The sequence below is a fragment of the Empidonax traillii genome, unplaced genomic scaffold, assembly GCF_003031625.1.
Source record: "Empidonax traillii isolate 1590-97213 ecotype Southwest subspecies unplaced genomic scaffold, ASM303162v1 scaffold413:size1348891, whole genome shotgun sequence".
Classification (NCBI taxonomy): domain Eukaryota; kingdom Metazoa; phylum Chordata; class Aves; order Passeriformes; family Tyrannidae; genus Empidonax; species Empidonax traillii.
The window spans coordinates 857,339-877,642 of record NW_020955606.1 but is presented as its reverse complement, the minus strand read 5'-3'; the positions used below and the strand labels follow the sequence as shown (position 1 = coordinate 877,642).

The window sequence follows — 20,304 nt, the reverse complement described above, 5'->3', positions numbered from 1 at the left end:
TCACGGCCCAGCTCTGGGACCTACATGGTACCCTACAGGGTGACGTGTGCCACCCCTTCCCCCACAGCGCCTATCTGCATCTCCCGTGAAACCCCCGCAGCCTCCGTTCCCTTGTCTAACCCCTAGGGAGCCTCCCATCTCCCGTTCGCTCCCTCCTGCCCCAGCACCGTCCCGAGCCTGTTGTTCCCCGGGCGCCCCCGCTCCCAATCGCGGCCCCGTCCCTCCCCTCGGGCCCCGGCGGGGGGAGGATCCGGCCGGCGGGGCCGTGCCCAGCCCAGCCCCTGCGCCGCCCCACACGCCCCGCACCGGCACCAGCACCGGCTCCGGCTCCGGCACCAGCACCGGCTCCGGCACCAGCTCCGGCTCCAGCTCCGGCTCCGGCTCCGCTCGCTCCCCGCGCCGGGGCCGCCGCCGCCCCTCCCGCTCCGCCCCGCCCGCCGGGACCCGCCGCCCCGGCATGAAGGTGCTTCGGCACAAGATCGAGCTCCTGACAGGTACGGCCCGGCCCCCTCCCCCGTGCTGGGGAACGGGGAGGGGAGCGAAGCGACCGGGGGGGGGGGTGATGGGATGCGGGAAGTAAGAGCTTTCAACCCCTGCCCGGGAGATGGAGCTGCCCCACACCCCCCTCGCCCGCTGCCTTTGCTCGCCCAGGTGTGAGTGCCGCGGGTAGGATCCTTTTTGGGGTACGGGAGGTGATGCAAAGCCCAGGCCGGTGGTGCTGGGGGAAGGGGAGACGGAGTCGGCAGCCCCCGGGCAAGGTGGAGGGCACAGCAAGGCAGCCGGGGGGTGGGGGACTGCTGGAGCATCCCTGCGGTGCCTCTCTGCTCCTCAGCCAGCCTCCCCTGGGAGTCTCCCCGCTGCCTGGGTTCCCGGAGGAATGGGCTGGGCTGGGAAGGCGGCTGCTCTTAGCAACAGCCACTGTGAGACAGCCTGAGCCCCCACAAAGCCCCCCACTGCCACCACTCTGAGATGCTCAGCCCCTGCATCAGTGGCACTGGGTCCCCTGGCCTGGTGGCTCTCGTGGTGTGGCTGCCCCTTCCTGTGCCCCCTAGTTGGACCACGCTGTTAGGCTGGGCTGTGGGGGCTGCTGGGGTGCAGACCTGTGCCCCTCATGGGGTCAGAGCAAGCTGTGGGTGGTGGGACAGGATGTGGCCCAGGCTGGGTCACACTGGGATTTTCCCACTGCAGCTCCATAGTGGTCCTGCTCGGGGGACAGTGCTGTGGGCACACGGCAGTGTTTCGGATTGGGCTGCAGGTTCCTTTTTCCCTCTCCCAGCCTTGCTGGAGGCTGCCTTGGCTTCGCTGCCTGGCAGGGGCCAGCCCTCACTTCTCCAGATCTGCCTCCCGTCTGTTGCTCACTGTTCAGTTAGCCCAGAGTATCCATGCCAGCATCCCGTGGGTGCCACATCCGTGCCAGGGCAGGACACAGGTAGTCAGTGGGGAGACTCCTGTGAGGCTCGTGCAACATCCGAGGGACCCCTGCCCTCTGACCCGCATAATAATAATAATTATCATTATTAATAATAATGACAATAACAACATCAACAATACATTTTTGTGCTATGAGCTGGTTCTCCTCCAATAAGCCAGCAGTGGGCTGCAGATCCTGGGGGAAGGTAAGCCAATGTGACTGTTCCTGTCCCCATCTATATATGCAGTGCTAGGGCCCTGTTGGGCCAAAGCACTTATGTCCTGCTGGGTTTGGGACTAATTGGGAATTAGGGAGGAGGTGTGTCCCAGCTGTGTGCAGGAAATGGTGGCACCACACTGGGAAGGCAGAGTGGGAGCAGAGACGAGTGCGTTTGGGGTGGCACCCTGTGAGTGGGTGGTTGCTGGAGAGGATTGGGGTGAGCTGCAAGGAAAAGGGCTTGTTTCTGGACACATCAGCCCAGCATGAGATAGGAGCCAAGTTGTTTTGGCTAGGAGACCTGGAACTGTGGCTTCCTCACCAGCACTCCTCAGCGACAGCGGCCCAACTGGGCTGGGTGAGGCTGCCCACAGCCCCACTGCTGCACTGCCAGGAGCAGGGACGAGGGTTGGAGTGGGAAGCAGAGCACAAAGGGAAGGTGGCAGCATGGCTGTGACCCTGCTTGCAGGCTTTGGCACCCATGAGTGCCGATCCCTGCTCCGTTCCCACACTCAGCACCACTTCAGGTGGCTGTCCCCCATGCACTCAGGATGCTGGTTGGTGCAGGGCTCTGCCACGTCCCTTTTGAGCCAGCTGTGTCCCCCCACGGGAGCGAGGTCACGGGGCCTTTGCTCATTGCTCACCCACCCTCCCGCCCATATTAGCCGGAGGCTTTAATTAACCAAGGCATTCACCATACACTGAGTGCTGTTCCCAGCCACCCTGGGGCCGTGGCCACACCGAGGGTTGGCACAGTCAGCGTGGGACGGCTCCTGCTCTCTTCCAGACTCAGCTACCGGTGAGGCTCATTTTTCCCCCATGTTTTACCCCGGGGTTGTGGGGTTGCTGGGTCGGTGGCTCTGCAGGCTGTGTTGTCTCAGCTCTGCTGGTGGGCTGCAGGCCAGGGCTGTCCCCATGCACAAAGCCATTTCCCCAGCAGCAACAGCCCAGCCTGGAGCACACTCTCTGTGGGGCTGAAGGCACCTCTCCCCACTTGGGTTTTCTGTGGCTCCTGGCCTGGAGGGACCCTCTCTGCATGGAGACTCCTGGTGCTGGGTGACCTGGGACTCCTGAGAGGCTTCACAGTGGTGTTTCTCCCTCCAAACAGTTCTGGATTGTTGGATGGCTCCCAAGGAGCAAGGCAAAGTGCCGTGCCTGCAGAAAGCAGGCAGGTGGCACAGCCTGCTTGAGTTTTGAACAGAAAACCCGGTCAGATGAGGAAAAGTTGGCTTTAGAGGGGAGTTTATGACCAGCTCCTGTATTTGTGGTGGCCTTTCAATGCTCACAGCATTGCTTGGACTTTCCACATTGTCATCCCAGGCTGACCTAGGCTTGGAGGTGGACAAAGGGGGTGGAGCAGGCTCGGCTGAGGCTGTGCAGATGGAGTGGGGTCCATGTCTGCTGTAGTGCAAGCACAGCCTACACCATCCTGTTATGCCCAGGGAGATTGCACGGGATGGGAAGCCAGTGGAGAGGGTGTGGAATTGATGCTGGCCCATTTGGAGCAGCAACAACTTGTCTGAAGGCTTGGCCTTGGGGAAGGGGTGGAAATGAATCCTGCCTGAGTGCAGATAATCCCCTTGCACTGGGACTTGCCAGTTACCCATCTCATCTATACGCAGGGGAGCCTGGATTGTTCCCTGTGTGCCCATGTCTGTCACCCTCTGTGTGCAGCCAGCTGCTGATCTCCTTAAACCCTTCTGCTTTCTGAGCTGGGCTTGTGCCTGGGGGTGTTTGTGGAGGTGCCAGCACTGGGGGTACAAAGTCCCTGGTCAGCAGCACCCGGTCTCACAGTGCTGCTGAGCGGCAGCTCCATGGAGAAGTCTGTCCCTGCAAGCCCTGGGGCTGAGGTGCCAGTTGACCAGCACCTGCTTCATAGACAAGGAGAAGACTTTGGGAGCAAAGGCTGCACATTTGGTTTTCTCCCATCATTACTGCACAAACTTCAGGCTGTCTCTCTGCTCTCTTTCTGCCTGGAATATCCCTCTGCCTTCCCAGCATGGCTGAGAAACATCGCCCCTTGCTCTGGCTGTGCAAGGAGATCTTCCTCTGTCCCATCCATACCTATCTGCGGCCTAAAACCAGCCAAAAAGTTGGATTTTTCTCTCTTTGATCGATGCTGAAGGCTGGGATGGGAATTGGGATATTCTTGCCCTGGTGCTTACAAGGTGACCAGCATGGACAGATGAGGTTGTTCTCTCAGTTTGCCTAAGACTACGCCTGGAGACAGGTTTGTCTTTAACTGGGAGAACTGGACAGGTAGGAGCTGGGAGCTGAGCTCATCTGGGCACTGTCTGCTCTGTGCCTGCTTCCAGCTCCCAGAAGAGGGGCTTGCTGCAGCCCCTGGACAAGCTGAAGCACCAAGTTCCCACGGTAGCTGGGTGGAGTGAAGCCGATTTGGGTCCCATCCCGAAAGGCTCCAGAGGGCCGGGGCGCAGGGGACAGAGGCAGGACCTGCCCTGACACCCCCCTTGCCCTGGGCAGGGCTGCTGCTGCAGGAGATGACCATGGCAGGGCTGCACGAGCTGCGCTTCACCGAGGAGAAGCCGCTGCTGCGGGGACAGGACGCCGAGCTGGTGAGTTTGGTGACCTCGCTGGCTCCAGCCCCTGCACACAGTGCAGGTGCTTGGGAGGGGTTGTGTGCTGGTATGGGGCACGTGTGTGGTACTCTGTGTTCGTGTGTGTGTGTGCTGGTATTGGACACACCGTGTGTGCACACGTGTGGTGTTCGGTGTGTGCGTGGGTGAGCCCAGGGTCGGGTTTGGTGGGACGGGGGGTGTGTGTGTGCAGACGTGGCACATACATGCTCATACACGCTCGTGTGTGTGCACGCAGGCAGGTAGCGTGTGCACCTGTGTGCAGGTGTTGTACATGTGAGTGCGTGTGTGCACATGTGTGTGGGCTCTGGGGAGTGGGTGCCTGTGCTGTCAGGGGGCTTCCTGAGCTGGGTGGGAGGAGGGAGCTGCGGAATTGAGGGGAGGTGAAGGGATGTCTCTGTCCCTAATGGCTCCTTCTCCTGCTCCTTCTTACCCCAGGACAACTCGGATGTCTTCCTCTCCACTGTGGACACAGATTGGAAGGTAGGACCAGCCATGGGTCATGCCCCCCACCCCTGGGTCTTGCGTGGGACAGTGTCCTGTGGCTGGGGAAGGCACTGAGTGGAGCCAGGGGTGTTGCTGTCCCTCCTTCCATGGGGGTGCAGTGCCTGGTCGGTGCCTGTGCGTGGGGCTGCACGTCCATCATGGTCCTCATCAGGAGGGGATGTGGGACATGCTGCCAGCCATGCTCTGTGCTGGCGCTCGGATGTGGCTGGTGGGCACTTGGCCATGGGCTGGGGACAAAACCTTTAAAACAGGCAATTTCTTCTCAGGAAGGCCGAGCTGCTTTGCCAGCCCCTTTACCATTGCCATGGCAATGGTTTCCTGGGCAATGCCAGCTCCCTGCTTACATAAGGATGTTTGAAAGCCTCTTTCTTTTTTTGGAGGGCTGGGGCATTGCCCCCTGTACCACCCACCTCTCTTGGAGAACAGGGCCCCTCTGCTCCCTTGGCTGGCACCTGCCCACCTTGTACCTCCATTTCGCCTCTCCAGAGGAGCCCCATGCTATGGCTTCAGGGATCATGGTGGGCAAAGCTCATGCCTGGCTCCCCTGTTGGTCTTTGTCCCTCTCACACCTTTGCCCAGGCTCATCCAGGAGCAAGCTCCCTCTGCAGAGACTGAGGTGCTGGAAGATAGAGAGGGAGGGCAGCTGGGCTGCCAGAGCCCAGCTTGCTGCCTGTCTGTCTCCTAAAGGGAGAGCATCCTAAAGCATCCCTTCTCCCAGGGGAATTGACTTGAGGTTGTATTTTGCCACTTTGCTGCAAACTGGGACCACTGGGAGGGTGGGCTTGGGTGGTCCTGGCTGAGCCCTGACAGGTCTGGCACTGGAATAACAGCACCTGTAAGGGTAAAATAAATCTGGATTTCATTTGAGAGGGACAGGGGAGCACAGGTCCCTGTTCTAGCAGATCCAAATTAGTGCCCAGACTTTTGGTGCCTGCCTGCTTGGTGTCTGTCACCTGTGTGGTGGCAGGGTGCTGATCGGGGAGTCGAGACCTTTCATCAGGGTGCTGGGTGGTGGCTGCTGTGGTTCACAGAGTGGGAGACTTCTTGAAAGCCACAAAAAAATTAAAAAATGGCAGTAGTGGAAAAGAAATGGTGCCCTTCCCAGCAGCTCCAAAGCTGGGGAGATGCTGGGGTTGTGAGCGGCAGGGGGTGCGGGGCTGGGGCTGCTCCTTGCTCTGCTTGCTCAGGGTTCCTGTTGGCCACTGGAGGGGAGACCAAACTATCTGGTATCACCAAAATGAGGGCAAAGAGGAGGATGGAGATGTGGAAGGAGAGGGAGGTGGCAGTGCCAGGCTGCCCAGAGCTCCTGGTCGCACCACAAGGACCAGTGTGACTCTCGCTCAGCAGTGCTGGGGCAGGACTTGGTTGGCACTTGGGATGCTAAAGAGCAGTGACCCTCCCAGGACAATCTCCATGCCAGTATTTCAGGGATAGGCCCACGGTGATGCCGAGCCACGTCCCTGGTGGTGCCAAGTGGAGCGGGTATGGACTGCAAATGCCACAGTGATGTGTCTCCATCCCCTCAGGACCTAAAAAAGGAACTGGGCAAAGATCAAGGAAACTTTTCCCAAGCCAGCCGGGCCCTGTGCCCTCTTGGTTCCACTCCAAGAGTCTCAGGGTAGGGATGAGATGAGTTTCCCAGGCTGTGCCAGGGCTACCCCCTCCTTTTCCCCACCCTGGCATTTGCAGGTTGGCTCTGTGCAGAGGCTAGGGGCTGCCTGACAATTCTTGGGGAGATCTCACCCTATTTTCTAGGCTCACCTCCTTGGGATAATTCAATCCAGCCCCCAGCTTATCTCTTCCCTGTCCCTCTGCTCCTCCCCAGAGCCAGTCACTGCTCCCTTGGCAGGATGCTCAGGCAGTGGTGGGGAGTGGGGACCCCCCACTGCTGCCAGCTGAAGTGAAGCCCTGGGGGCTGCTGACATAAGCCTAGGTGCAGGAGTGCCAGGGGCAGGTGCCCTGAGACCTGGATGCCCTGCATCCAGCAGGAGGTCTGGGCCACCCGCCAGGCAAACAGGCCAGTAGCCAAAGGGGTGGCAATCCCATTTGATGCTATTCAGGAAGAGTCAGAATTGCTCAGCCCTCCCATCTCCCTGCAACCCTTTTGCTTTCATGCTTTACTTCACCATGGCTCTCTCACCCCTTCTCTCCTCTCCTTTGCCACCTGCTGTCTTTTTTTGCCCCTCTGCATCTCTTGTGGTTTTTTTTTCCCACGGGCTGTGGCTGCTCAGGCTCTTTGGCTCCACAGGCAGCAGGGCTGGAGAAAGCAAAAATGGCACCTGGAGGTGTGAATGGCTTTTGCACCTGTGCCAGGAACCACCTGGGAGCTGGGCTTCCCTCACACAGCCGGTCCTTCATTCGCAGAGATGCGTCTTTCCAGGCTGGGTTTGAGCTCCCTGCAGGACAAAACAGAGCGGAGTAAAACCTTTTTGGTGGAAGTGAGGTGAATGCCACCCCTCTGCCTGTCTGTCTGTCCTAGACCCCCTGGCTGCCCAGCCCTGACTTGTTTGCAGGACGTGGCTTTTAGTGGCTCCCTGAAGGGCACCAAAGAGACCGTGGGACTCCTTCTCCATCTGAGATTGTCCAGCCTTGTGCCAGTTCTTCCAAGCTGGGGGATGGTGCTGGGATGGGCAGGGACAGGCAGGGTGCAAGGGGATGGCACCCCAGAGATTGCTGGGGGGTTTTGGGGCTGTGGTGGCATGAGGCTGTCCATGGGTGAGAACTGCAGGCAGATGGAATCGCTCCCTCACAAAGCCTTGTTGGAATCGGGGAAGAAACCATCTGCCGGCATGCATGTGCACATGGGAATACTCGTGTGTGTGTGTGTGTGTGTGTGCACAGCGTGTGTCAGTCCAGGGACAGGATCCAACCCCTTGGTGCTGCAGGGTTGCCTTTCCTCTGCCTTAGTCACCTGCCACTGGCGATGTCCAAGTTGGGGCTGAATCCTGCACGTCCCCTGGTTGCCATCATCCTGCGGCGGGTGGGATGACTGTGCTGCTGGGTCAGGTGACAGAGGTATCAGTGCAGCGTTCATGTGTGTGCCCCTCTGTGCACATGTGCCCAAGGTTCTGCATGTGTGCAGGTTTTTTGTGCATCCATGAGCATTAGTGATGGCCGTGGCACACGTGCTAAGCAGGAGAGGAGAAGGACGCAGCAGGCGTGCTCTTATGGCCACGGACACACATGTACATGAACATGTGCTGACACAGACACACTGGGCCTGGCCCCGTGGTGGGTGTGCACAAGTATTTTGTGGGGTGCATGTCCTTCGGTTGGTATCGCATCGATTTTTCCAACGTTTGCATGCCCAGACGTGGTTTTGCCCGGTCCCTGTGTGCCCACGTTGGTACGTGTTCCCACGCGTGTACACGCGTGGTCACGTGCACACGCGGAGCTCGCCTGCCTCGTCCTTCTCCTGTTTGTTTCGTGGGTGCCCGTGTCCATCTGTGGCTCTGTGTGTGCTGCCTGAGCATCGCTGCGGGGCCTTGACCTGGCTGGCTGCGGGCTCGACCGTGATTCTGCATGTTTGCGTGGGGCTGGATTCCACGTGCGTGGGGCAGTGGGTGCAGGGAGCGGGGCTGGGCTCTTCCCCGAGCGTGCTGGGTCTGCCGTGAGGGGTGCGAGCGCAGCCCAGCCCAGACACCCCGCCTGTGTCTGTCTGCCGAAAAGAGGGAAGATGGAGAAGGTGCCGCACGGTGCCAGGCGTTTTTTCTTCATAAACAAGGGTATTTGGGGCCAATTGGAGCATGAATAATTCCCGCGGCAGCCAATGGCTGAGTGCTGGCTCCATCGCGGCGCTCGCCTGCAATGGAGGCCAAACCTGCCGAGGGGGAAGGGAGAGGGAGGGCTTAGCGCAGGGCTGGGGCTCCGCTATAAATCGAGGCGAGGGGCTGAGCCAGCGCAGAGATCTGCTTCGCCCCAGCCCGCTGCGCCGCCGGGAGCCCGTGCTTGGCCCTCACTGCCTGCGCATCCTCGTCCTCCCGGTTCCTCACCATGCCGGAGTGCTGGGATGGGGTAGGTACCGCCGTCCCCGTGTTGGCCGCCCTCCCTTCCCAGGGAATTTTGCCCCAGTATATTTCTCCTGCTTGCCCAGGCTGGGCCTTTGCACCCACCGAGGAGGGCTCGGTGTGGGTCAGGCAGGCACTGGGGCAGGGGGGACCCACTGCTGGGGAGCCCTTCCTTCCCCCAGCCCTGCTGCCGCATCCCTGACGTGCCGCAGGTTTTGGGGACGCATTGTCCTTGAGCACGTCCTCCCTGAGCCTGGCAGAGATGCTGCACCGAGGCTGAGGCTGAGCGGCTGCGGCCCGTTCTGGGGCTAGGTGCTGATGGGGGGAGCTCACTGCCCCTTCCCCACCCCCTGGGTTGCAGAGGGAGAGGGTCTCTTGATGTTTTGAAGCAATCCCTTGGCTGCTTTCTGGCCTCTGGGTGATGGCAACACCCGATGGCAACAGGCTGGTGTGGAGGGGGTGAGTGAGGTGGGAGAATTGCAGCGGTGAGCAGGTAACCTGGGCATGGGAGGGCTCTGTCAGAGACACCTATGGGTGCTGAGACTCACACGCCCCACCTCGCTGGGGCTGTGGGTTGTTTATGCCCCTCTCTCCTTGCTGCCTGCATCCCCTGCATCCCCAGCCTCTCCCCTCCAGAGAGCATCCCTGCGGCAAAGGGCAGGGCTGTGGTACCCAGCCGTGCTGCAGAGGCTGCACCATGGGCAGGATGTGCCTGGCTTGCTGGGGGGGTGGGGAGCAGGAGGTAGCAGTGCTGAGGATGGATCCACTACCCTTGGGCATGTGATTTTGGGGTGGGATTGAAGGCTGAGCTGTTGGGGCTCTAATGGGAACCGTGGGCATGGTGATGGCAAGGAGGCAGCTCCGTGCCTGGGATCAGACCACATGGATGCCTCCTGCTCTGTGACCTTGGGCCAGGCCCTTCCTCTGCCTCAGTTTCCCAACCTGTTTTGCAGAGGGATGTCCCTGCTGCAGGGGATGGAAGGACAGCTGTGGATGAGGGCTGGGGTCAGGGTGCCCTTGGGAGCCGAGAGTTGTCTCCACGGAGTCCTTGAGGTGCCTTTGGGTGCTGTGCTCCCCCAGGGACAGCAGATCTCAGTGAGGGGAGGCACTGCAGTGAGGAGACCCTGTCCTGAGGTGGTTCCTCCCGCCCGAGGCCTGTGTCCTTCAGAGTCCTTGGTGGCGTGTAACCCGCGTGAGCATCCACGTACCTGCTCCCCTCCCACCAGCCCCTCCGTGGGGCTGCCAGTGCCAGCAGTGAGGACCGTGACGGTTGGGCACCCTGCCATCATCCCTGCCCAGCACATGATGCTCCTGCATCCACCAGATCCCAGCCTCTAGGTCACTGCCAGCGGACTGGCTGGCAGGCGTGAGCATCTGGAGGGGATGTCTGGTCCCTTGTCCCCGGGCAGCAGTTGGGCTCACAGCCTCGGTTTCCCTTGCTGGCTGGGAGCAACGGTCAGGACAACAAGGCTGGAGCCCTCCTAAACAGGGAAACTGAGGCGCAGGGTAGTCTTGTTCTCTGTATGAGGGTGCTGGCATTTCAGACCAAAGGTTTTTGTAGTTACTTTAGCTGTAATTTTGGGATCTGGTTGCAGTGTTTCCTGGAGTGGTGTCTGGGTTTGACCTCTGCCTGTTTGTCCCAGGCATAGCAAATCACCTCCCAACTAGGCCATGTGAAGCCCCACCCTGTTGCCAAAATTTCCTCAGTTCCAGGCCCTCGAAGATCTCCTGTCCTGTCCTGTGGTCCACCCATGATCCTCCTTTCTCAAGCCCTCTTGGATCCCATCCCTTGATCCCATCCCATGATCCCATCCTATGATACACACGTCCAATCCTAAATGCTACGGTCCTATCCAATGTCTTCCCTTCCCCTTCCCCTTCCCTTTCCCCTTCCCCTTTTGGAGCTGATGGAAGCTGGAAACATTTGTATGTGATTTGTCCTGCTTTCTACCACCTCTGGGATGCCCAAAGCTTTTTTTTTTTTTCTTCTGGAACAGCTGCTCCTCTTTCCCTTGTCCTCCCGTGGGACCGGCCATGTGGGGAATCATGCACCCAGTGAAGGGTGTGATGGCAGGGCGGGAAAGGATGTCTTAGGGCAGGTTGGGCATCACCCCATCTCTCCTTTTCCCCCAGGAACACGACATTGAGACCCCCTATGGGCTGCTGCACGTGGTCATCCGGGGCTCTCCCAAGGGGAACCGCCCAGCCATCCTGACGTACCACGATGTGGGGCTCAACCGTGAGTGCTGCTCCCTGGGCCGAGGGTGCAAGGGCAGATGGGAATGAGCCTGAGGCTGCACGGGGTGCCAGGACATCGGGCCAAAGCCCCTGGCTCAGCTCCTTGGACCTCCTCCCGTGGAGGGTCCTCAGCCTGCGTTCGGTCCCCCCCCAGGCATCTGGAAGCGCCGGGAGAGTTTGGAGGCTCAAAGCCCAAAGCCCAGGCCAGGCACAGCCAGGGGTGTTTGGCTACCCTCGTGCTGTCTGTCTGTCTGTCTGCCCGCCCACACCAGGCAGGGATGGCACACAGAGGGTGCAGGGGTTGGTCGCCACTGCTGCCGCTGCCAGCAGCCTGTTGGTATTCAGAGCATGGACCCAGCTGGCAGCAGGGAACAGTGGGGGACAAAAGAGACTGGGAATAGCAGGGAAGGAGGAACCCTGGGCAGAGGCTCTGGATGTGGAGATGCTGCACTTTCTGTCAGCCTGCAGCCTTGGACCTGCACCCCAGACCCCTGCCCTGGGCTGTGCCCTTCCAGCTGAGCCAGAATACCCAATTCCCTGAGAGCAGGGAGAAGCATTTCCTGCTCTGCTGGCGGCTGAGGCTGAGTCACTGGCACGCTACGTGAGCTGCCTCAGCATCGCAGCAGCTCTGTTGTGTTCAGGAACACGTCACGTTGGCTGCAAAGGGCCCTACAACCTGCCTCATCCCCACGTTTTGGGGGGCATATCCTGGGACCGATGCCATGGGGCAGGACCCCTCCAAGCCTCAGCAGTGTCTGAATCCCATTGGAGGGAGAGGCCTGTCCACAGCAGCACTGTGCCTGTTTCTTTGACTGTTTCCAAGCAGGCAGATTTGCAGCTGTTTCTCAAATCCTGTGTTTGCTTGAGCCCTTTCTGGGGATTTTGGATGGGGCTGATAATACTCCAGGCTGCCAATCCCACTGCCTGCTGGGTGGTCTTGTAGCCCTGGGCTTTGAATCCCCCAGTCCCATCCCTCCAAGGCTCACCAGTGAGGCTCCCCCCAAACTCCTCACCCTCCTGGTTGTGTCTGTCCATCGCTGTGCCTTCTGACACCTGTAGGGATGCAGCCCTTGCTGCAGTAGCTGCGGTCTCTGCTGCGGGGCTGAGGAGCGTGGAGCAAAGGGGATGGGATGGCTTTGGTGGCATGTCACATCCTGCTTGATGAGCAGTGGGAGGGCATGCAGCCTCTGTCCATGCTCCCCCCTGACCCTCCAGGCCCCAGTGCCAGGGTGTTTGGTCTCTGATCTCCACCTGCCCTTTGACAGACAAGCTTTGCTTCAACACCTTCTTCAACTACGAGGACATGCAGGAGATCACGAAGCACTTTGTGGTGTGCCACGTGGATGCGCCGGGCCAGCAGGCAGGAGCCTCACAGTTCCCTCAGGGGTAGGTGTCAGTTTGGTCAGGGGCCCACTATGCCCACTAGGATGTCACCTCCCTGTCCCTTGGGTTGTCACTGCTTGGTGTCTCTCCAAACTGTGTCAAAGCCCGTGGCAGATGACCGGCCCGGGGTGGGCAGTGGGGTGGTTTACAAGTGAGTGGCATTTCCCTGCCCGCTTCAGGCAGCCCAGCTGCCCCAGATATCCCACTCTGAACAGGGTCCATAACCACCATTCTGTGCTTCCCTGTGCCACAGGTACCAGTATCCATCCATGGACCAGCTGGCTGCCATGTTACCCAGTGTGGTGCAGCATTTTGGGTGAGTCAGCCTCTCCTCCACGGCTGCTGGCTGAGGGTCCTGGGCAGGGAGATGGGCAGAACACAAGGGTCTGGGGCTGGGGAGTTGTCCCTGAAAGCTGGCAGCCTGCAAATCTTCTTGTGCCTGATGTTGTGGGTAGAAGGGTGTCCCAGGGAACATGTGCTGGAGCTGACCGTCCCACCCTACCCGCCTCTCCGTATTTCCAGGTTCAAGTACGTGATCGGGATCGGTGTTGGGGCAGGAGCCTACGTGCTGGCCAAGTTTGCGGTGAGCCTGGGGCTGGGATGGGCTGGCCCTGAGTTTTTGGTACCTGCTGTCACCCAATTGCGTGGGGAAAAGCAGGAGCTGACACCTCCAGGCAGTGTCTGCTGCTGCAAAGGCTCCTGGAGGGATGGGGGGCCAGGATGGCAGTGCCGTGGCTGTGATGTCTGGGCAGTCTCGCCACAGGTCTCCCATCACTCCAAGGACCATATCAGCTCTGTGCAATGCCTGTGCAGTGGCGCTGGTGGGGGCTGCCCAGGGCACATCTCCCCTCCCCTCTGAGCCTTTCCCCTCTTGCTCACTGCAGCTCATCTTCCCTGACATGGTCGAAGGACTGGTCCTTATGAACATCGACCCCAATGGCAAAGGCTGGATTGACTGGGCAGCTGCCAAGGTGGGCAGGGACCCCACCCCTCCTGCTGGCTCTGGCGGCTCCCTGGGGCAGGAGCCAGCCATGGCAGTGCCATAACTCCCTGTGCTCCCTCCACAGCTCTCTGGCCTCACCAGCACACTGCCGGACATCGTCCTGTCCCACCTGTTCAGCCAGGTAAGGGCTGTGTACCCTGCCTGTCCCCTGCCACCAGCCCCCTACCCAGCATCCCAGCTGGGCCACCTGCCCAGCTGCATTGCCCAGCATCCTCCTCCTTGTCCCTGATGACCAGCATGGCATGGGCAGGCCTGGTGGAGCAGGGTATGTCCCTGACACCTGATGTCCATTCCCTCCTGGCGCAGGAAGAGCTGATGAACAACACGGAGTTGGTGCAGAGTTACCGGCAGCAGATCGGCAGTGTGGTGAACCAGTTCAACCTCCAGCTCTTCCTCAACATGTATAACAGGTGAGTGCTGCAGGCAGCCCCTGTCTGTGCCAGGGTGAGGGGCTGCAGTGCTGGTGGGTGGCTCTGAGGTCACTGTGGGGACCCAGACCCATGCTGGGTGCTGTCATCACCCTGTCGTCACCTCCAGCATAGGCAGGCAGCAGAGAAAGTTGTCTGCCACTGCTGGCTGGGGATGTGGGAGTGGTGGTGCCTGTGCCAGAGGTTTGCCATATGCCAGAGCCCACCACATGGGTGCACGTTCTCTGGTCCCCTCTTGCACTGGGTGCTGGCACAGGCCTGGGAAAGGGGGCAGAGATGCTGTCCCATGTGTGCAGAGGGTTGAGAGCTCTGCCACTCTGCTGGGTGCTGCATCCCATGGCATGGGCTCTGCTTGGGCTGACTGTGGCATCCTCCTTCCACAAGGTGCTGGGACAGCGGGGCTGGGTGCTGCTTCCAAGGGCTGGCAGTGCCACAGTTCTTATGCTATCCCGTGGGCTCACACTGGGCCTCTTTTTCCTCCATCAGCCGCAGGGACCTGGACATCAACCGGCCTGGGACTGTACCCAATGCCAAGACGCTGCGGTAAGAGTTGTGCTGGCGTGGAGGGGTCCCAGGGGAGTGGAGTTCACCCAGCCCAAACCCTGACCATGGCCCTTCCTCCTCTCCCTTCCAGCTGCCCCGTGATGCTGGTGGTCGGAGACAATGCGCCTGCTGAAGAGGGGGTGGTGAGTGATGGTGTAGTGCCTGTAGGGTGGCACACAGATGATGCCCATGCGTGGGCATGCACATGTTCGCTGCCTGCTCAGACACATGTCAGCTCCCATGGGAGCTGTGTGGGAGCGTGCTCGTGTGGGCACCTGTGCACATGCATCTGTGCATGGTTGCCACACCTGGAAAACCTCCCCTTCTTCATCTGCCCAGACGAGCTCACCATGTGCCCACTCAGCTGTGTCGGCACACAGGCACACTCCCTGCTTGGCCTCGTGCACCCAAACAGCCACTGGGGTTTGGGCAAAGGGATGGTGGTTCTGCAGGCTCAGGGCTCGCCTAGTGTCCTGTCTCCTCCTGGCTGGGGTGGGATATGCCACCTGGAGTGCTGTGGGCCAGCGGTGGTACATGTGGGCAACTTCTGCTTGGCTCAGGGCTAATGCCATTTCTCTGGCCCACAGGTGGAGTGTAACTCCAAGCTGGATCCCACCAACACCACCTTCCTGAAGGTAGGCCAGTGGCAAGGGGCAGCTGGGAGGTGCCTGCTGGCCATGAAGTGCCCCTCTGCCCTCTGCCCCAGGGTTGCAGAATGTCCCCATCTCCCCATTCCAGGTCTATCCTGGCCATTTGGGCTGGGGATGTATGGGGAGAGCAGGGTGGCCCCAGCAGTGCCATCCTGTCGTGGGTACCAGGGGACGGTGGGTGGTACAGGCACCCTCCCAAACTAAGCAGGACCTTCTCTCTGCAGATGGCTGACTCTGGTGGGCTGCCTCAGGTCACACAGGTGAGCCCCCACAATCTCCCTAATTAACTGGATATACTGGGCTCTGAGACGTGTACCGGTGCAGTCCCTGGCTAGCTGGAACAGGCTGATGAGGGCACAGGGGTCTTGTGCAGGGGCTGCCAGGGGCGGCTCGGGGCTGAGGGGGGAATCTCAGCCTTGGTGCTGCCTCAGCTCAGCCAGCTTTCTCTCTACAGCCAGGCAAGCTGACCGAAGCCTTCAAGTACTTCCTGCAAGGCATGGGCTACAGTGAGTGCCGGGGCTGGGCGTGGGGCTGGCGTGGGACCGTGTGTGTGCCTGTGTGTGTGCCTGTGTGTGTGCCTGTGTGCACGTGTGCTGACCCTGCTGCTGGAGAGGAGCCTGGCACCCCCGTGTGCCCGTCCTGATGGAGAGCTGCACGTGTCTGTGACTCTGTATGTGCAGATGTGGAACTTGTCTGTCCGTGTGTCTGCAGGGGCATGGGATGTAGAGGCTCTATGTGCATGCATACACATGTATGAGGGCTCTGTGTGGACATATATGTGTGGACAGGGTCTCTGTGCAAGCATGCACACGTGTGTGTGTGTTTGTGTGTGCACAAGCAGGGGCTGTGTTGTGTGTGCAACAGAAACGAGCGAGCCCGTGTGCACGAGCCTGTGGGAACATGTGTTTGCTTAGGTCCGTGACCACGTGTGTGTAGTGTTCAGGTCTGTGCATACCTGTGTGTGCACACAAAAGTCCATGTGCACACGAGTGTGTTTGCAGGTCCATGGCACACGTGTGTGTGTGTCTGTGTGTGTGTGTGTGCAGTCCTGTGTGCCCACCTGCAGGTCCGAGTGCAGGCACACGTGGGCCTGGGCGGGGGTTCCCGGCCCAGTGGAGCCCAGAGAGGGCTGATGACGCTCTCTCTCTGCCCTCCCTGCCCTTCTCCCGCTCCACCCCTGCCAGTCACCCACCTGAAGGATCGGAGGCTGAGTGGAGGCACAGGTACCGCTCAGAGCCGCTCAGCCCATGCCCGCTGCTGCATGGTGCCTGCCTGGCCTGTGCCCTTGAGCTGCCTGGGCACCTTTGGGAGCAGCCTGGGTGCAGGACTGGCCCTTCCCAGCCAGATGCCCACTGCCTCGCTCCGCTTTGCCTGAGCAGGGGCTGGGGGCTGAGAAATGGCGTTTGGAGAAGCTCCCCTGTGCAGACACAGTCTCAGCAGTGTGTCCACTGTGCTCTCCTCCAGCCGTCCAGGAGCTGTGCCCATCGGGCATCCTGGCTGGGGGAGGGTGTCACCTTCCCTGCACACCCTGGGGAGTTCCCATCCCAGCTCACTCCTTCCCTGGAGCGTGGCAGTCAGGGGTCCCCACTGCCTGATGCCCGGAGATTGCATGCCCAGGAGTGGGTCAGGTGTGCAGCCCGTCCCAGGGCTACCCTGCCCTGCTGTCCCTTACCAGCCTGGAGCTGCTCATGTTGTCACAGCACCGCTTGCTGCAAGCTTGTGCCCGGGCTCATTCTCATCGGGGAGCGGGACTGGCGGCAGCGTTGGCTCAGCTCCTGGTGGTTTTCGGGGGGAGCTGAGCACCCTGGCCGTCTCTCTGTGCCCGTGCAGTGCCATCTGCCAGCATGACCCGCCTGGCACGCTCCCGCACGGCCTCCCTCACCAGCGCCAGCTCCGTGGATGGCACCCGCCCACGTGCCTGCACCCACTCGGAGAGCACCGAGGCCATGGGGCAGATCAACCACACCATGGAGGTATCGTGCTGAGGTCCACGCCCGCCGCCGACGTCTCCTTCAGAGCCATCTCCCATCCGTCAGCATCCCGCCAGCACCCACCCGCCCCGTGGACATCCTCCACCAGGGCCCTCGCTTCTTTGGGGTCAATTTGTCTTCTTTGCCGCTGGCCTCATCCCCTTGTCTGCTACAGGAGAAGGAGGGGGGCTTTGTCCAGCAGTCACACATGGTTCTGCATTGGTCCTCACCCTCCCTAGCGTCGGTTTGGTCCCGGCTTGGGAGGGTGGGTGGCAGGGGGGACAGGGCTGGGATGGGGTAGCAGGCTCAGGGTGGTGAGATGGGGATGGGATGTTGGGATGGGATGGGATGTTGGGATGGAACAGGACGTGAGGAGGACACAGGAGGTAGGTTGGTCCCCCAAGGTCAACTGATGGCTGACCAAGTCCAAAGGAAGACAGGAACAGGGAGCAGTCCTTACTGGGAGGTCACTGGTCCGTTCTTAGGGATGCAGCTTCCATTTCTCCCTGATGGCCCTTTCTGGGGAGAGCTAGCACGGGATCCCCCAGCACACCCAGGACCTGCTGCCCCAGAGCTGGCTGAGCCTTGTGAGAAATCACATCCCAAACTTTCTTCGCCCTAGTCATGTACCCTGAGGGCTGCCCCAGGGCAAGTGGACAGGGGTCAGCCCTGCTCCAGAAGCCATCAGGGCAGGAGGGTGGCATGAGTGTCCCCCTGCCTCTGCCCATGCCCTTGCCTGTGATGGCACTTCTTTGGTCCCTTGTTGCAAGAAGGATAATCACCGCCTGCCACCAAAAATGCACCGAGAAAAGCGCAGTGAGCTTGCTTGGTCCCTGCCACACTGTCAGTTCCCCTCCCAGCTCGTGGGCTGAGGCTGCCAGGGCCCAGAGGCCACTGGTTTTGGGGATGTCACACAGCAAATCCCACCTCCAGTTTTTTCACAGCCTGTGGGCGTCACCACCGTGGAACCATTAGCAATAAAACGAGACACTCCCCCTGCCACGCTGGGGAACCCTCAGCACCCTCTGCCCCACAGGGTGCATCACCGCAAGGTGCTGGCAGTGTGGGGTGACCCATGGGGCGTGGGGAGCACACCGGTGCCTGGCTTTGCCTACAGAGCTGGCCAGACCCAGCATGGCCCTCCAGATCCACACCCTCCACCTCCAGCATTTCGCCTCTCAAGGCGTCTCTCAAGGGCTTGGCTCCCCCCGAGCCGTGGGGCCCCGTCCACACTCGGGGTGGATCTAGTCTCTCACAGTTGGCATGGAAATCCATGCCATCCCAAAACCCCACCGCTGGCCAGAGCTGCCAGGGCAGCAGAGCCCAGCCCCTCCTGCAGCCCATGTAAGGAACAGGTAAGGCCCTGGCTCTGGTGATGGGTGCTCAGGTCTTCGTAGGGGTTCCATGGGGGACCTGAGCAGGGACCTGTAGGGAACCCACCGGGTGCCACCATCTGGGCGAGCAGAACCAGCCCGCTGGAAGCAGGTCCCACCCAGCCCTACAAAAGCATTTGTTTGCCCCCCACTTCCCCAGACCCCATCCCTGCTCCCCAGTGAAGGACACACAGGTTCTGGGGCTCCCAACGGGTGTATGAGGGCTTTTGGCCCTGAGACCCTTGCCCCACATGACCCCTCACAAATTAAAAGGCCACCCCAAAACACCAGTGTACCTGTTTGTCCCCAACTTTGTTCTGCTGTGTGCTTCCTTCTCGGTGTGACTCTGAAAGCTGCGTAGCTCCTTTTTACAGTAGATACTGCTGCGATCTCTTGTTTTTTTTCAGCGTGTCTTTCCAGATGATATATATATATAAATACCTATACATAATATATATATAAGGGTTTGCCCAGTCCCTGACCTTATTGGGTTCACTCCTCCTTGCATTCTTGTCCAAGCAGTGCCGTGGTGGTTTCCCTGGAGGTGGTGTGGCTGTGCTCGCCTTCAGTTCCTCACCTTGGTTTTGTTGGTGGGTTTGTTTGTTTTTCCCTGGTGGTTCGTCCTTTTGATTTTTTGTTGGGTTTCCTTTTTTTCCCTGGTCACAGCGGAATTTAATGCATTTTCCTGTCTGAGTGCAGCCTGATTTTGTCACAGCAGCATCATGGCTGCAGCACTCACAAGACAGCAATATGTAAACCAGACTTAACTAACCTGTTGCTGTAGAGAGGATTTACTGTGTTGGAAATAAACCAACAAACTAATAAAGATGTTGAGAACCTGCTGTGCTCTTTGCAACATGCTGCAGGGAAATGGGTCTGAGCCCACCTGGGGCCTGCCTGCAGAGGTCTGGCAGGCAGGGAGGAGCAGCAGGGACACCTTGTCCACCAGCCTCATTAGAGATGCTCACGAAGGAAAGCCCGGCACTCCATGGTGCACGGGGGGAAGCTGTGGGGTGCTTTGGCTTTGGGGTGCCTCGTATGTCAGGAGGGGATGGAGGCTGGAAAGTTGCCAGCTGTAGCCCAGTGAGGTTGGTTCCAAGGGTTGCCCACTGGGGAAGAAGAAGACCCATGGCTGCACAACTCAGGGGATGAGCAGAGTCCTTGGGAGGTCCAGCCTCACTGTCCTCTACTAGGATTGCAGGCCTCCTGTTTGTCTCCCCATCAAGGTCTGAATGTTCCAGGCCATAGCCTTTTCTAAGTGCATGATGCTTTCCCTGGAAGGATCGTTTCCCTACATCCTAGTCCTTGTCCCTGCTCCAGTGTGTCAACGTCTGCCTTGTACTGGGGTCACTCCAAACCAGTTCCAGCCCAGGAAGAGGGTCCCAAAGCCAAAGCATGGAGAGAGCGTGACCATGTAGCCCACACTCATGGTTGCCTGGGGTGGGCAGAGAAGAGCTGGACACGTGGGGAGGGAATGCAGACTGCCTGAGAAAGACTGAGCTGAGAATTGGGCAGGCAGCCCAGGTGCCTTTCTTGGATGGCTTGCCTGAGGGGGTCTGCTGGTTGCCCCCCTGGCCAGGGTGAGCCTCATCTGTGGGGTAGGGGGTGTTCCACTGTACACCCTAATCACTGAAATGCTGTAATGCTGCTGGACACATTCAGGACATATTTCATGCTACACAGATGGCTGGGATAGGATAACTGTCAGACAAATGATTTCCACGTTCTGACCGAATGCAATTCACGGAGCACTGGATGCTGAAAACTAACAGACTGCAACAGAAAGAAAACTGACAACTACCTATTCCTACAGTACTATTGCCAGATCAAAACTCTTCTTCTGTACTTCAAATATTGACTTAAATAATCTATTTTCTTGGGATCTGGCACATCTCACCACTCAGTCACCTGTGGAGTGTCTCAGCTGCTTCCTGGAACAGAAGTGAGCATGTCACTGAAGTTTTCCTTCCCTTATGTT

At 59.6% G+C, this 20,304-nt stretch overlaps 1 protein-coding gene across 4 annotated transcripts; it reads left to right on the top strand.

The window, feature by feature from the left end:
• The first annotated feature begins 386 nt into the window (after window positions 1-386).
• Window positions 387-19,168, top strand: NDRG4 (NDRG family member 4). Of its 4 annotated transcripts, XM_027893948.1 has the most exons (17): window positions 387-494; window positions 4,112-4,203; window positions 4,663-4,707; window positions 10,872-10,977; window positions 12,242-12,362; window positions 12,613-12,675; window positions 12,882-12,942; window positions 13,244-13,330; window positions 13,427-13,483; window positions 13,669-13,772; window positions 14,277-14,333; window positions 14,425-14,476; window positions 14,921-14,968; window positions 15,208-15,243; window positions 15,438-15,489; window positions 16,168-16,206; window positions 16,814-19,168. In XM_027893948.1, exons 1-17 carry the CDS (start codon window positions 458-460, stop codon window positions 16,966-16,968), a joined length of 1,212 nt encoding a protein of 403 aa, XP_027749749.1. In that variant the 5' UTR covers window positions 387-457; the 3' UTR covers window positions 16,969-19,168. The 4 variants fall into 4 exon arrangements, with proteins under 4 accessions (XP_027749749.1, XP_027749750.1, XP_027749751.1 ...); XM_027893949.1 differs by lacking the exon at window positions 16,168-16,206; XM_027893950.1 differs by lacking the exons at window positions 387-494; window positions 4,112-4,203; window positions 4,663-4,707 and adding an exon at window positions 8,579-8,745.
• Window positions 19,169-20,304: the final 1,136 nt, after the last annotated feature.

What these genes read in the sequence shown, in the direction of transcription:
- NDRG4 (XM_027893948.1), top strand. Translation starts at nt 458, where the DNA reads ATGAAGGTGCTTCGGCACAAGATCGAGCTCCTGACAG. An exon ending in GGGGACAGGACGCCGAGCTG is followed by an intron (nt 4,204 to 4,662) that starts GTGAGTTTGGTG and finishes TTCTTACCCCAG; the next exon opens with GACAACTCGGATGTCTTCCT. An exon ending in GGCTGCCTCAGGTCACACAG is followed by an intron (nt 15,244 to 15,437) that starts GTGAGCCCCCAC and finishes TTCTCTCTACAG; the next exon opens with CCAGGCAAGCTGACCGAAGC.